This window comes from Poecilia reticulata, chromosome 22 (genome assembly GCF_904066995.2).
Source record: "Poecilia reticulata chromosome 22, P_reticulata-male-v2, whole genome shotgun sequence".
Taxonomy (NCBI): Eukaryota; Metazoa; Chordata; class Actinopteri; order Cyprinodontiformes; family Poeciliidae; genus Poecilia; species Poecilia reticulata.
The window spans coordinates 22,137,207-22,154,522 of record NC_088851.1 but is presented as its reverse complement, the minus strand read 5'-3'; the positions used below and the strand labels follow the sequence as shown (position 1 = coordinate 22,154,522).

The following is a 17,316-nucleotide window of genomic DNA, read 5'->3' as shown; positions in this document are numbered from 1 at the left end:
CACGGGCTACAGGGTAAAATATCGCTGAGGCGACGAACAGCAGAGCGAAACGCCGCTCCAGTTCCTGAGCCAACAACCAAACAGATGATTCAGAGCGAAGCCGCACGTACCGGGAAACGCGTTGATGTCAATGACCGCGTGCTGACCCGTCTGGTTGTTGATGATGACGTCGATGCCGAACAGGGACACGCCCAGCGCCTGCCGCAGCGACCTGGACAGCTCCCTGATGACATCATCGCTGGGCGGCTGGGACACGCCCTCCACGTTCTCCCTCTGAGGCCGACGGGAGGAGAGTTAAAAAACAACAAGTGTTACACTTTTAATACCGTGACATTCAAGAATCCAAGATTTTTCAAGGTAGTTTCAATTTATTATTATATGATATTGTTACTGTTATTTTGTATTAAAGTCTAAACTAAAATAAAAGCCAAATTTTAGTTTTGAAATGTCTCTTTTGACTGGTCCAAGAATAAAACATTAATTTAACTAAAAAAACAAACCCAAATTTAAATGAGTTTATTAAATGAATAAAACATAAGAATACCTTTATTTCTATTACACAAATCAATAAGTCGTTGAGATGTCAGGAATATTAAAAATTCAAATGTAAAATAAAAGAAATTTCCTGCTAAGTTTTATGTTATTTAGCAAATAAAAATGATTTTGGTGATTCCAGGAAAGTTCAAGCATTTTTCAAGGCAGGGTTTCAAACTTTTCCAGGACTGCATTTGGAGATAAAAATAATATTTATAATAATAATAATAAAAAAGAATTATATAATTTATTTCTGTAAACTAAAATATGGCAAAATTTTCTTTCACCAACTTTAGAAAAAAAGCCCAAATTTAATAACTTTGTTTAAAATACAAAATGATTAATAAGTCATTGAGCCATTAGGAATAATAAATACCAATTACACTGAAACAATCCAAATAAATCACGTTAAATGACCTTTCTGTTCAAATTAAATGCTTAAACACAATATTAAAAGAAAGTTGCAAAAAAAATCTCCCAAAAAATTTCTTGCCAAGTTTTCTGTCATTTAGCAAATATAAATAATTTGGGTAATTATAACTGATCTGAAACGGAATATATATATATATAAAACGGCTTTAACTTCAGACTGTAACAAAAAAAATAAAAATAAATAAATGTGTCCTTTTGGTTTTAACTGTAAGTAACGTTTGCCAAATTTAGGCTTTTAATAAAACGTTAGATTGCATTTCAAGACAAAACTGTAGTTTGAATATGAATCACTTTCCAACCCTTTGAAACACCTAATTGAAATTCAAGGATTTTCAAGGATTTTCCAGCGCCCGTACGAACCCTGAATAAAGAAACACAGAGACCCACCGAGGTCAGGTCTGAAGACGACTCGGGCTTGGAGACGTTGTGGCTGTTGAAGAAAATGGCTTTTCTTTCTGAAAGACGCAGAAGAAGAAACACAGAAAAGCAAAAGATGAGTTTCACATCCCGGCCTGCAGGTGGCAGCAGAGGCCAGCAGTTACAACGAGTCACACAGGAACCCAAAGTGAGTTGCTTTTAAAATATGGATTTGTTAAATGTAAGCTGGTTAGGGTTAGTGTTCAGTACTTTCTGAACATCAAATTGTTCAGAAAGTACAAAAAAACAACAACAACAACAAAAACATGACATTATGTTACAATGTGGTTCTTAAATGCTAAACAAAACATGAAAACAGCTGCTTGGGGGAAATGATATTCACAAAATGTACAAACTGTGCTTTAAAGAAGAATCTGCAAAGTGAGCTTTTTAAGTGTTTTAAGTGTAAAAGTTCAGCCAGGTGTTGAAATGCAGAAATTGCGTAATGCAGGAGGAACTGTGATGAAAGGATGAAACTGCATTTTAAACCTTCACTTTCTTTTCTGTTTTTATATATTTCTTATTCCAATTTTATGAAGCTGTGAAGGAAAAAATCTAAATTCATAATGATCTAAATGTTTTGCAATGCAGACCAAAAACGTCATGGATCACAAAACAATGAGACGTTTTCAAATCTAAATATTAAAAAACATGAATTTACCTGCTAAATAATAAACTGAATAAGGAAATATTTAATAGAACAAAGTTTAATATTTGTTGTGGGGCAAAATGTATATTTATTTTGCATTAATTGTTGCTGTGAGGTTTTATCACCAAATTGAATTTTTAATCGCCAATTAATCGTTGACTGTATACTCCAGTTAACGATTAGTCTGATTAATAGTTTCGGCCTTACTTTTTATTATCAACTTTCAGAGCATTTAAGAAAACTATTTGTGCAGTTGAGCCAAATTTCTGCTATTTAAAATCACTCTGAGGGCTCAGATGGCTCCCAGTGTCTACCTGGTCCAATCCCAGTGAGGATCCTGCTTCAGACTGAACGTAACTGTCTGTGTGCAATGACAAACAAAGCAGCTTACTACACTGCATGTGAAAACGCTTTGCATGAGGGCCTCTAATGTGCAACATGCAAATACGGGAGCCATCCGTCCAGGGGACAGCCCTGCTGCTGAGGCTCTGACCTGCTGCTGAGGAAAAGCCGTGTTTACTCTGAGCAGGGCTAAAAGCTGCTGCAGCCCTTAAAAGGCCAACAGCTGTAATCGCAGGGACATTCAGAGCTGCTTTATGAGCTTTTATTGGGTGATCTGAGCAAGCAGAGCAGAATGTACCGACGGACCGGTGTGGATGTGCGCCGCCTCTGGACTCCTCAGCCGCTTCTCACCTGCAGGCCCAGCAGGGAAGTTCTTCAGGGAAGGTCTCTCCACCACAGTGTAGGAGTCCCCCACCACAAACACCTTGTACAGCACCGCGTTGTGGTTGATGAAGCTCTGGATCACACACGGAGGCTTCACGTCCTTCAGGTCCTCTTCACTGAAGATAATGGCCATCTGAGGAGAGAGGAAAAATGTTAAACCTGAACCCACATCAGCGCTGTTCGCCATTTTAATGGCTTATTAGATTATAATTAAATCCGACTAATAGCCTCTGTTAGACCTTCTTTCAGTGTTGTAGTTTGGCCGCCTTCCAGCAGAGGGCGCCGCTGGTCGTTTAAAGCGGAGCCAAACAGTTGAACAGAAACAAAGATGGCGGCCATGCCAGAACGGTAAACAGTAACAAAGTCCGGTTTGGGATTCAAAATGAACTTTATACGGTTCTGTTTGAAATATAAACACGCAACAAGCTCCTTAAGTTTCACTTTAAAAGCGCTACGTGACAAAGACACGTCAACTTTTCATCAAAAATGACTTTTTTGCTACGAAGATGTGGTGTGGTACTTTTTATCTGTACTGTTACTTGAGTAACATTTCTGGATTTTCTACCCACTGAATGAAAAACATGTTTAAACCAAAAATTCACCAGACACGGAAACACACCTGCAGTTTTTGTTTAAGTGTTATAGGTTTTTATTGAAAGAAACTGATTTGGAAAAAAAATGTTTGCCTGATTTTGTTGTTTAATAAATTATTGTCATTTTGGTCCATTTGATTTTGTAACTTTTAAACATGAAATGATTGATAATTTGATCAGTTACTCAGTACTTGAGTAGACTTTTTACCAAATACTTTTTACTCTTAAGTAATTTCTTTGATGGATACTTTTCACTTTTACTTGAATCCAATTTTTGTGTACTCTGAATCTTTTCATTTTATATTTTTCTATTCAGTAACCAAATAGATTCTTGTTGTTACATTTTATAAATATCTTTAAATTTAATAAAGTAAAAAAAAAAAATTTGTCTGATTATCTTGTCACTATTTAATACACAAAATGTTTTTTTTTATTCAGTGTATTATAAAAAATTTAACCCTCTATGACGTGGAACGATGGTCAGCCCTTTTTATGCAGTAGAAAAGTCAGGTTTTTAGGAAAATGGCTGCTTATCAAGTAATCAGTTGATTGACAGGATCAGTCATCTTTAGACTAATTAATTAATTTATAACTTGCATCCCAAAAGTGGAGCAACGATGCTGCTGGTTTCATTCATCTCATTCTGGTGATTGAACTGAGTTAATGGTCAATCCCATTAATTGTGGCTACAGGAAGTAAAGCTTCTCACCTCATGGGAGTTGGTGCCATGAGCCACACGAGTTTTGCAAACTATGGAGGAAATTCAGATGGTCAGAACTCAAACGGATCTCCAGCGGAGTTCATAAAAATCGTGGATAAAGGATGGAGACTCACTGAAGGGGAATGTGAGACCCTGCAGCTTGATCTGCTCCAGAACGTCCGGGGTGCACTCCGTGTTGAGGACCATGAAGGGAGGAGAGCAAATCCTCTCATCTAACAAAAACAGAAGAAGAAGAGAGAGGGACATGAGGAAACAGATTATACCAGAAAATATAACCACAAACATTTAGCTAACTTCACCACGCCTATGAATATTTAGTACCTGAAGCTATAATTTGAGTTATTTAGCCTGTCATAAGAGAAAAAATAGAGCTTTATTATTAAGTCATTTTTTTCTCCATATTACCGTATTTTCCGCACTATAAGGCGCACCTAAAAACCTTCAATTTCCTCAAAAGCCAACAGTGAGTCTTATAACCCGGTGCGCCTTATATATGGACCAATATTGAGCCACAACAGGTCTAGCAACTACGGTAAGCAGCCGCCGACTTCATTTTCGCCCGTAGAAGAAGAAGTGCGCGGTGCATGCTGGGATAGTTGTCAAAAAACTGGTTTGTTAATAAAGTTTGACTGACCTATCTACCTAACGACCTGATAATCAGGTCGTCTGCAGGTCATTTAGCACCACGTTCTCCACCAACATGCTGTGAGCCAACGGAGACGGGTGACCATCGTCCGGCCCCGGCCCAGTCACAGAAGGCTCTCCTCGCCGACCCGAGTCGGACTGTTTTGTTGACATTCTATATGTCAACAAAGTGGCTTTAGATATTCATCCGGGTGCTTCGACTAGGGTTAGCAAGGGACCAGCCCCTATATATTTAAAGCCGGGGGGAAGAGAGACAGAGACTGTGGCGGCAGCGTGTCGGTTGGTTTGTGTTACCCAGAAAGCAGTTGGGCACAATATCACAACACCAACACCGTTGAGTGAAACAATGGCTGAGGCAGCCAACTATATAAAGCACTAGGGGGCCACTTCTTTATTATTGTACATCCACATTTGTAGAGTACGGAACAAATCCCGTCCCGTATTGCGGAACAGGTGGAAACCGTAACTGTAGCGTCTATTCTATGCGCCTTATAAATGAAAAAAGTTTTAAAATAGGCCATTCATTGAAGGTGCGCCTTATAATCCGGTGCGCCTTATAGTATGGAAAATACGGTAATCATTAATTTGCAAATAAATATTTAACTAGGAAGTTAAATATTCAGTTAAACAACTAGATACATAGCTAAAGTTTTAGTTACCAAGGTTAATATTTAGCTTCAAACTATTTAGTTTCAAACTGAATATTTGGTTTGAAACTAATAGATAGCTAAATAGTTACCAAGCTAAATAGTTAGCTTCAAATTAAACATTTAGTTAGCAAGCTACATATATTGAGGAGTGCAGACTACATATTCAGCTTCAAACTACATATTTAGTTAGTATGCTAAATAGTTAACTTCAAATTAAATATTAAGCTTTGGCATAAAACAATGATTTAGTTGGCACATAAAGATTGAGCTTAAATATTTAGTTAGCGAGCTAAATATGTTGCCTCAAACTACACAGGTAACAAGCAAAACATTTAGCCTGGAGTACAAAGCCATTTGTAACCTTAGTAAGTGACGAGGGAGCTGCATCATTAGATCATGTCGCCAACATGAGTGATACGTGTGACTGGAAAATCAAGTCCAGCAACAGGAACAACTTTACAGGAGCCTTAATGTTTGTGGAAACTGACCTCTCACACATTTCACTGCTGTCATCACAACCTTTAAAAAGCCGATAGTACGCCTCTGGATCGAGCAGGAATGAACTTTAATCACAGGTTTATTTAAATAAATCAGTAGTCTTCTCAAAAACCAAGTCCACTGGTTTAGTAGATGAGCTTTTGAAATGTTTAATCAACTGAGATTTAAAAATGTATTCATTTTGTCAAACTCCAAACTCATAACTTGCCTTATGAAGCTACACTTTCATTATTAATTATTCTATTAACTTCCCTTATTGTCCTGTCAATGCCAGACTCCGTTTTGTTAGTTTATTGCTTCTTGTTTTGAGTCAGTCATTAACAGAATAAATTTGTGATATTAATAATTAATCGTGATTATCTGCAACAGCCATTCAAATTGAGATGTGAGTTTTTAAAGTTTTTGCAAACTGAATTTAACTTTAGTTCCACTTTTCTATCAAATATATTTAAATATAAATATGAGCTTCAAAGTTATTTTATGTCTCTTCAAACATGTTTCAACATCGTAAATAAATATAAACAAATAAAAGAAACGTTAAGACGTTATCACATTTAAACACAAGGAGTTTCATTGGTTCATATGTGGAGGAAATAGTGGGGAAATAAGACTTTTTCTACGTTTTTAATGGTATATAAACATATCAATGCAAATGTATTAAACTCTTATTAAAAGGAAAGATTTGAGACCAATAATAAACAAATAAACTAACAACTAATTACATGAATGGAAATGACTGATTTCAGTATAAAGAGTCTTTTAGAAGGCTGGTAGAGTTGAAAAGCACTAAATAAATCTGATGTCATTTAATTTAATAACAGTTAATATTATTATTAATATAACAACAGTTGCAAAAATCTAGACTCCACACATTTTGTCACATTTTGTTCAGATGAAGCTAAACAAACTAAAATAAAATGCAGCTTTAAAAATACAGTGTTGAACTTGGGAAACATTTAAAACTAGCAGATAAAAATATTAAACCTAAATCATTTGATTGTAGCAAAACAGTTGTTCTAGTTTTTAGCTCAATAGAAATTAAATAAAGGTTTGGGATATAAGCCCCCAAAACAGGCGAAACTTTCATTTCAAAAGAACAGGATGCATAAAAAAATAAAATCTAATTGGTGCATTTTTAAGTTCCTCATATCTGAGTAAAAACAAAATAAAACTCAAGAAGAAACGATGTAGTTCCAGATAAAACCAGAAACGATTTGCTGCCATGAACATTTCAACAGCTGAACTCATGTGACAGGCAGGTGAAACAGTCATGCATGTATTATTGTTTTAAATGTTTTCACCATTAAACACGCCAGCTTGTGACTGACTGGAACTCCCTGCGGTTATGCAACCGTTTCAGGAGGAACTGCACGCCCGGCGCGCTGTCATTAAGAAGTCATCAGGTCTGTCAGCCGCCCGTTACGGCCAACGCTCGGCCTCTTTCCGTCTTATCTCCAGCAGACGACAATAAAAGCCTGTTTACATCATGGTTTGCATCACTTCCTGCAGCGGGGAGCTCCCAGCAGGAGTGAACAGGATCCAGAGCGCTGCATCTATCTGCTCGCTACGCGCGTTTTAAACGAGGTAAATATTCGCTCAGATGAAACCAAACATCGCAGCCTGACCTGCTTTTGTGCAACAAACAGCAGAAGCTGTGAAAACTGAGTGTTTTTTTTAAAAAACAAAATGAATAAACAGGTGATAATTACAACAGAATATTAAGGACAGACTCTGAGAAACTATAAAAACGTCATATCAGCAGAATAAAGACAACAAAACCAACAGGAGACGTAAAATTAACAGAATAAAGTTTTAATAAAACCAAAGCATCAATAGTTAGTTTCTGTAATCACTGATATTAAGAATATTTTCTAGTATTAATCCTTTATTATCTTACAACTTCTTGCTGTACACCTTTATTTTTGTACTTTTTCTCCCATTATGACTATTCTTGTGTCACAATATTATGACTTTTCTCATAGCACTCTGACTTTATTTTCATAATATTATGACTTTTTGTCGTACAACTTTTCTCTCGCAATATTAAACTATATTCTCATACAGTGATGGTCGGTCGACAAAAAGTCGTACAGCAAAAAACGAAGAAAGTCGTACGACTTTTTTGTGAAGCTGTTATGACTATTCTGGTAATACAATGATTATTTATTACGACTTTTTCTCATAGTATTTCTACTATATTCCCATATTATTTATTTAAACTTTATTCCCGTAATATTCTGACTTTGTCGTAGATAATAACAGAAAATACAAAAAAAAAATCACAGTTTAAGTCAAAATTCTGTCTTGAATTTTATAGGAAGCAGTGAATAAGTAAGTACACCCCCAGACTCATCTGTGTGTTTGAGGCACACCTGTAACACAACAGAGAGGTGATGACCTTTGTGAGCTGCGGGTTTAAAGCCGGGGTCGTCCAGCTCTGGGGATTTAACTATACCAGAGTCAGCAGAATCCCACTGAGCAGGAGAAGCTGCTGCAGAGGAACCAGCAGGACTCACTGCTGGGTTAGTTTAACTTAAAAAGTGACAAAAATAAAAATACATTTTTAAATTAGTCACATTTTACTGCTTTTTTTTATTCCAGATTTTTTCATTAGTTTTTACAACATTCAGGACATCAGTGCTCAAAACATTTACCTGGTTGAGTTTTTATTATTGAAAATTGAACATATGTCTTTGTTCAATTTTTTCACGTTTTTTAAGCATTTGGAGAAAATGGTGTTAAATTTCCCTTTATTGATTTCTGAATGGCATTTATCTGCAGATGCATCAGCAACAAGCAACAAAGTGATCGATACATTGATTAGACGATGAATTTCTGATGGTAGTCAGCTGGTAAAAGCTGATATAAAAGTCTAAATTAGGGCTGTTGTAAACGATTACTTTAGTAATTGAGTAATCTATAGATTTTTCTTACGATTAATCGAGTAATCGGATACAAACAATTATGAAATAAAATATTGGTAAATCTTCCATAACACCAGTGTTACTGTAGGATATCAACATCAGTCATCTACCAGCCATGTTCCGCCTCCCGTTTGTTCAGACCGGGATGATATAAGTTTATTGTGCGGTTCGTCCGTAAAGCTGCTCTTACCCTGTAAGCATCAACCCTCAGCCGCCCGCCGTGTTCAGTCTCTCCGCTCACCTGTAGAAATCCTCCTCAGCTTCTTCCCGCCGTTCAACCAGCAGCTCCGGAGCAGAAAGGCTGCCGAACTCCCGGCATCGCGCCGGTCATTTTAAGGATGTTTATTGGTCCCACAAAAACGATGAAAACCCAGAATTATCACCAATCAGTAAAATCCCTGCGGGCCTTACTTGAAGATTGGACGTTATGCCGCTAACACGTAGCTTCCGTCAACAACTCGGAGGCGGAAGTCAGAGCTCCGCTCAACGCAAATAATGTTCCAGCTGAAACACGGTGCGCTAAATGATAAAACATAAATTAACGAAGCTTCGAGGCAGGTCAATTTTCCTCGAGAAATTTTAATAATCGAGGTACTCGAATCACTCGAGGAATCGTTTCAGCCCTAGTCTAAATCAATATAAAAAAGATTTTTTTTTGGTTTTTCTGAGCTTTTTTCCCAGCCTCCTACCTGCAATGATAAAAACATCAACGTAAAACAGATTCATCCTTTCCTAATCAATCATTTTTACATTTTTTGCTCAAAAACTAACAGCTGCCTTCTTTTATGCGTCTGTATTAATCTGACTGTCACAGTGAAATACCAGTTTTTCGATTCTTTTTATTTCATATATTTTTTTGAAATACCACATAAATATTTTTAAAACTGCTTTTAATCCCATGAAACACATTGACATTAGGCATATCTGTGTGCATAAAAGCAGCATATGAGACATTTAATCATATTAATGTTTTTCTTTTTAAAGAATATATTTTTAATCAGTTTGCACAAAAAAATTTGCAAAAAGACAAGTTGTTGAAATAAACTGTAGACCGTTTGGAAAGCTCCCTTTTATGACAAGTTCAGAGAAGAAGAATGACGCTTGCCGACTCTGAACCTGGTTCTGATTCCATGTAAAAGGAGTTGGAAAACCGTGGAGAGTCACGAATAACCGCTTGATGTTCCACAGACAAAACACCCGATGCTGCAGTGCTGCAGCATCCACGTTGCATCAGCGAACCACGGGGGCTGCTGGTGTAAAGACACGTCAAACAGAGCCGTCACACGACTGAAACCTTGTCAAACAGAAAGCGTTTCGGGTCCAGAGCCGACGATTGATGGTAAAGAAAGGAGAGAGCGGGAATGCTGCGTTCTGCCGGAGGATCAATCTGCGGTTCTGTCTAAACATCGAACGCCTGGAGGAGACCCAGCGGAGCCGAACAACTCAGTCACCAGAAGTCTGTCAAACACCTGGAGGCACGCTCAGCCCTTCAGGCTGTTAGGAAACAATCATCTCATTTACTTTTTATTTTGCTTTCAAGCTCACTCACAAAAATCCCCTCAGAAAACTCCAGAGAACCGGGAGAACCTTATTGAAATAGGGAAATCCGACACATTTCTGCTATTTTCCCAAATATTACAGTAATACTCATTTATCAAACAATGAGGGACAACAGAGATCCCATCTGTTTGCTCGTCATCAGCTGCTTTGAGCAAACAAAGCAGCTGATGCATTCGTCTACACTTAAAAACTAAATCTGGTTTTCAGTGCAACATCTTAGTACACTTGAAATAAGACAAAACTAGCTTACAAGTAACTTTTAAATGGGAAGTAAATACTTCTTTAATATTAAAAATAGAATTAGTTTCACTGGCAGATTATTTGACTTATAAAAAGACATTTTCCAAGTTATGAGTGAAATAACTTTGCAAAAGAACTAATTTTTTTCATAAATTTTAAGGAGTTTTTTACTTAAACAACCTTGTATATTGCACAAAAGTTACTTATAAGTTAACTTTGTCTTTTTTCAAGTGTATTAAGATATTTACTAGATCAAGAATACTTGGTAAAATTTTGTGTTTTTACAGTGCATTTCAGGTGGAGATCATGGGGATTCAGGAATATTTGTAAAAATTAAACTCCTTATTTGTTTTTATCACCTTTTTGCCTTTACTTCCTTTCATTTGTATAATCTCTGATTAACTTCCGGTTGTTTAACGCTTTTATTTTGACAGGACAACTTAACTTCCGCTTTATGCATTATCGAACAGCAGCTTAGCGAAAACAAGTTGTAACTGAATTTATAAAACTTAACTTGATCGTAGTACGACTTTAATATTGAGCGGTTAAAACTGTCTGTTTTATTCTATACAAAAACTAGAGTAGTTTTCAGACTGTAGCCAATATTTTTTAATTGTAAACGTTATTTCTAAGCTACAAACGTTACAGTTGTAAGAGGAAACATAAACAGACACCTTCTCTGGCTCGGAGAGGAAACAACAAACACTATTAAGTTCAAACTTACAGTAAGGAGCTTCTCGAGTGTTTATATTTCCAAACAAAACCGCATCAAGTGTATTTTTCACACCACCAGACTCCGCTCGGACCGTTTCTCTCAGAGTTATGGTACCGCCGCCAACTTTATTTCTGCATCAACGGTGGGCGCCGCTTCCTGATGACCGGCAGCGCCGCCTGCTGTATGGCGGTCAACTACAACACTAAAACAATGTCTAACAGACGCCATTAGTTAACCGATTGGACCCAATTTTAATGTAATAAACCATTAAATCGACAATTTACCGTAAGTCGACTAATTGTTTGTATCATTACCGCTTCCCTCTGGAGATGAGGGGCTTCTCCTTTTAGGCCTGGGTTGCCATGGCAGCCACTTAAGGACTCCAGAACCCAGTTTAAGCCCAGTTCATCACGAACATAACGACCAAAATCCTCTGACATGGCTGTGATCCACTGAAACCAGCCGGCGACAGTGAGACAGAACGACGCAGCTCGGCTCTGTTATGCAACAAGCCATCGCGTCTGTTTAGACAGAAAAAACTAAGAAACGGCTCCTCTTCTTCTTCTCCTCCTTCTATTTTAGGAACGCTGAGACACGTCCGACCCGCCGATCCAATGCTCTGACTCCAGCCTGCAGCCCCTCGCTCTCAACAAATAATTTAAAGGTTTACGCTCCCTGCCTTATAGGGAGGTGACGGGATGTGATTTCCCACCGGGGAATGTGGCCCCTGTCGTCAGCGACCCGCAGGCTAAAACACACTTTATGGGCTGGTCGGGAAACGAGCGACTCCGAGCCCAGTTTACAACTTCAGAGTTTCTCCTGTAAACAAGGAGAGGAGTTATGGGTTCAGAATTAAAAAGCAGAGACCAAGCCAGAAGGGACAGGGTTTAACAGCAAACCTTGCACGAATCCACAGTAACAGAAATGTTTTGGTTTAACAGACGACAGAAGCTGCGAAACAAATTTCCTTCACTGATCTGCTTACAAAATACGATGGACACCAACTGAAAAGCCCACAGTGGTCTCTGAAATCAATAACAATATATCTTGACACTTGATCGATATCAATAGATGTAATATTCAATAATTTCACTGAACACCGCACGGCATTCTGGGGGATGTAGGCAGAGGAAAGACTCATCTACCTCGTGAAGATGTGGGCTAAAGCAACTCCAGAGGCGACATGAAACGCCAAATTTGGTAATGCACTCTGGAACAAAAAATCTGACCCAGTTACACCAGTTCTCCCAGTTCTGTCAGGAAAGCGTAACAAAAACAATCCACAAACTATTGTGAAAGGAAACCCAAATCATTCGACCCAAATCAGATGGTTATGCAATGATAAGAAACAAACGTTAAAATCTGAAGTGATAGGAATTTTAAAAAATATCTCTCTCACCACAATTTATTTATAAATAGAAATTATTATGGTAACCACACCTGACCAAAAACAAGAACAATTTAGTCTGATCTATGGCAGCGAGAAGAAAATGGCTGTTTGTGGTAAATATCTGGTCTCAACCTGATGATCCAGAACTGGGGCACCGAGAAAAAAAAAGAGAAGAAAAATACAAAATTCAGATTTTAATCTTAGAATTCTAGAAATAAAAAATTTCTAAAAAGAAAAATTAACTTCTCCCCCCAAGAATTCTGACGTTAAACTCAAAGTTCAGATTTTCTTTTACTCAGAATTAAAAAAATAATAATTTTCATTTTGTCCTGAGAATTCTAAATTTTTCTTGAAATTCTGACTTTTTTCTCAGAATTCTCACTTTGTTCTTAGGATTCTCACTTTTTTCTCAAAATTCTAATTTTCTCTCAGAATTCAAAATTTTCTTCAGAATTTGGACTTTTAAAAGAAATAATTCTGACTTTTTTCACAGACTTCTCACCTTTTTCTCAGAATTTTAAATTTTTCTCAGAATTTTTAAATTTTTCTCAGGATTTTTACTTTTTTGAAGAATCCTGACTTTAACCTTAAAATTAAGTTTTTTTATTTTTTGTTTATTTTCATTTTTTTTTACAGAATTTTTATTTTAATTTTTGAAGAATTTTGACTTTAACCAGACAGGCACTGTGATGTTGCTGATGGATGATGAAACTGAAAAATTACAATCCTTCTGTTTCAGAAAAACTTGGTCAAGTCCAACATGTTCCTCCTCCTCCTTCTTTAATTTCTTTTTAAAAAATCTACTTGTCCAACAATTCAACAAAACTCTCTCTTCCGGCCTGATTATGCAGCAACAAGTGAGTGGTCAGCCAATCAGCTGTCTCTTACCTTGCATACACTTTTCTATTCTGTGGACGAGCTGGTAGGACTTGCAGCGGTCCAGCAGGGTTCGGATGGCGGGCAGAGGGTCCAGGACGATGGTCTCAGGGTGTGCGTCAATGTAGTCCTGAAAACGGAGATGGAAAAAAAAAAACATCTGGGTTCATTTTCAGGGTTTTAATCAGGTTGATGTTTTAAAGTCCGCTGGCAGGGGCTAACGTTCGTGATATAAGACCACATCACAGAAATTCTTCCTAAATCGCCATAAAACAGATGATTTAAATGGAGCTTGTTTTATGGCCATGACGAGTTTGCAGCTCCTCTGAGTGCTTCGATGTTCTCTAGATAACCGGATAAGAAAATAGCAGCGAACAAAGACTCACGACAGCCTGGTTACGGTCAGGGTTCAAACACTTTTCCTACAGTAAAACTCAAGCACTTCTCAAGGATTCCCAAGGTAGCTTTCCAACCTTCCAAGCACCACACCTTGGAGATAAAAACGAAAGAAAGAAAAAAAAAGTTTCACTTCACTCTGACATCATTTATTACTGTATTTTACTTTCCACAGCAGGGAAAGATAAACTAAAATATAGCAAAATCTATCGATAAGTCATTGAGCCATTAGGAATAATAAATATTTATTACACTGAAATAATCCAAACAAATCATGTGAATGTAAATTACATTTTGTTCAAATTAAATGCATATAAAGAAAGTTACAAAAAAAATCTCTAAAAAATGTTTTTGCCAAGTTTTCTGTCATTTAACAAATATGAATAATTTTGGTAATTCTGACCTAAAATAAGAAAAAAATGGTCTGATTTAACTTCAGACAATGAAAAAAAGTATTTTTATTATCTTTTGTTAACTATAAACAATGTTTTCCAAATCTAGACCTCTAATCCAGTTAGATTACACTTTATTACAAAAACGCCCAGTTTGAATATCCAGCACTTTCAAGGACTTCAGACAGAATTCAAGCACTTTCCAAACCTTGAAAACACCAAATTGAAATACAAACATTTTCAGGGATTTGAAGCGAACCGTAATTAAAGCTGCTTCAGCTCGTAGAGAGGAACAGAAGGTTTCTGTATCCTGAAAACTATAATTTCCAACTTCTACTTGAAGTCTTCAGATTTCTTGTTTGTTCACCTCCAATATGTTTTCACTACTCCATCCCCAATCTGTTGCTGACTTGCTTTTCTACCACAAGCAAAAACCAGGAGCCGCCTTTCCTCTCACACATCTCCGTCCCTGGATATGTAAACCTGAATCGGAGCGTGGCCGCGGCTCAGTCTGTGCTTGGCGCATCGCTCGATGCTCGCCGGCGGCTCTGTGGAGGTTACATCACTGCGTCTCTGTCTGCCGGCTGCTCGGTCAGCATGAGGTCGCCTGCTTTACATAACCACACGCTCTTTCTCCACTCCTGCCGTCTGTTTGTGACTCTGCCGACTCTCTCCACACCCAGCAACCCCCCTCCGCGTCCAACAGATCCGTCTGCTTGTTGGTATTACAGAATCTCTACTGGGGCGGAAACGATTAATCGGATTAGTCGTGATTAATCGATTACGAAATAATCGTCAACTAATTTACTGGAGAATACAGTCTTAAAAAAGGCTATTTACAGAAAGAACAACACGCTCAGAGCAATAATTAAGCCAAAATTATACAATATATAGATATATTTTACATTTAAGATCATAAAATGTTTAAAGGTTTTACCCAAAACTCCACAAGTGGCCTCATAGTTTTAGTTTCACCCGATTCAAAGTAGCTAAAGAAATGCCGTGTTATTGCGTTTTAGGCAATAAAATGTTTATTTTCTTATATAAAAAAGGAAGTTGATTGTTTATCAACATCTTTTCATGTACGTCTAATATTATAAAGATTTAAATGAAAAATCTGCAGAATCTCCTTTAAAATCTCCTGTTTAAAAGGAGAATTTTTTTTACAGAGTTTGAATGAGGCGAAGCTAAAACTATACCACTTGAGGAGATCTGGGTAAAACCTATGGGTTTTTTTTTAATGTTAAATGTAAAATGCATGGTTTCTCCCCAGTATATTACAAGCCTGGCGGGCCACCAGGCTGGACTTGTTCCCTCATCAGGCTTAGCATTGTTTATTTATTTAAGTTTTGTTTAAATACTTGCTTTTTTTAAGACTTTATAATTGGTGTTCAGGTATTAGTCTTCCAATTTTTCAATAACACAATTATGAAATGATATTTTAAAATTTCCTGTCAAATTTAAACATTTTTAACTCAAAAACATGACGGGCCGCTGGATGAATGAACCACCGGGCTTAGCAAGGTTTCTTGGGGGAAACCTTGAAAATGTATGTATATTTTGTACAGTTTTGGCCTAATTACTCCTCTGAGTGGGTTGTTCTTTCAGCAAATTGCTTTTAATTGATTCCAGTTAACAATTAATCGATTACTAAACTCATCCACGATTATTTCAATCATCAATTCAACACGATTAATCGTTTCAGCCCTAATGTTATACAAGATGCTGAAACTCACCAGACCTTCTATTTTCTTCTGAATTTCAGAGGAAAAACAGAAGAACGGAAAGGAGAGGGGGAGGAGAGAAAAGTCTCTTCAGCAGGTGCTGCAGGAGAGAAGCAGCCAGACGTATGTCAGTGTGGGCGTAGGAGAGGCCTGCACATGTTGCTCTGCGCTGGAGCAAATCTCCTCACTGGAGATCAAACAGTTTCAGTCCAACACATAAAATACATACGGACATATTTCTGCATTTACATCAACCGACTCCAAACGGGTTGGATTTACATCAGGCTGTAAATCCTCCAGAACACAGTTAATGTTTGTGGAAACCGGGTTCGGTTCTTCCACCAGCTCCAGAGAAATATTCTGCATTTATTTTGCACAGCTCTAACCCCTGAGTCACTGCTGAGAAACCAAGCATGACATTTTGTTTGAACTGAAGAGCAGTAACAGAGAGGAATGCTTCTTCCTCTGCAGCACAAAGATTCATTAAAATAACAGCAGCATGATGATAATAAAGGAGACAAAGCTCATAAATTTCACAGATCTGTAAACACAGACCAAACCCAGGATTGGCTCAACCCGACCTGTTCTGCTCTGAGAGAAATACCTTTTAACAAAATATACTCAGATGAGTCAAAACATTATGGCTACGGTTTTCTTTCTTTTTGTTTTGTTTTTTTTTTTTAAACCAAAATGCGACTCATATTCAAACTTTTCATGGCAGTCTGAACGGCCCAATTCTGATATTCACCCCCAAACTATCTGCTATGTGGCACTAAATTAGATATAGAGCTGGTACTAATGATTATCATGCTAAAGGATCCATTATTCTGACACTTAATTGATTAATCAAATAAAGAAAAACTTGGAACATTCCACAGATTTTTATTTATTCACTTAAGCATTTTCATTCTTTATAATTACATCAAAAGATGCAAAACAATCAATAATTTAATTCCCTTTTAAAATAAGAAATCAAACAACATAGTATTTCTTTATTGCATTTGAACCTGGTGAAGTTTAGGGTAAAACATATTTACAAACTTTTATTTTTGTCTGTAAATACAAGACAACAAAAACTTGTCTTTTAATTAATTGCATTCCGCTAATGCTTTTCAAAGATGTACGCTTGTATATTTTGCATGGGTTGGCAGCCATTTTCACATGTAAATGCTGGGTTGGGGGCGTGGCCAGCAGCAGCTTTAGATTTAAAGTGACAAGACGCCCTAAAACAGCT

The 17,316-nt window shown here is 37.2% G+C and overlaps 1 protein-coding gene across 2 annotated transcripts in view; it reads right to left on the bottom strand.

The window, feature by feature from the left end:
• The window catches only part of itpk1b (inositol-tetrakisphosphate 1-kinase b), a 44,876-nt gene that overhangs the window by 3,829 nt on the left and 23,731 nt on the right, over positions 1-17,316 (bottom strand). Inside the window, exons 5-10 of one of the 2 annotated variants that reach the window (XM_081602940.1) lie at positions 13,583-13,700; positions 4,186-4,284; positions 4,061-4,101; positions 2,681-2,891; positions 1,354-1,421; positions 111-273 (exon numbers count right to left, since the gene is read on the bottom strand). In XM_081602940.1, coding sequence (XP_081459066.1) covers positions 111-273; positions 1,354-1,421; positions 2,681-2,891; positions 4,061-4,101; positions 4,186-4,284; positions 13,583-13,700 — 700 coding nt within the window. The remainder of the gene's footprint in view (positions 1-110; positions 274-1,353; positions 1,422-2,680; positions 2,892-4,060; positions 4,102-4,185; positions 4,285-13,582; positions 13,701-17,316) is intronic. The other variant, XM_008400067.3, reaches the window with a different exon arrangement.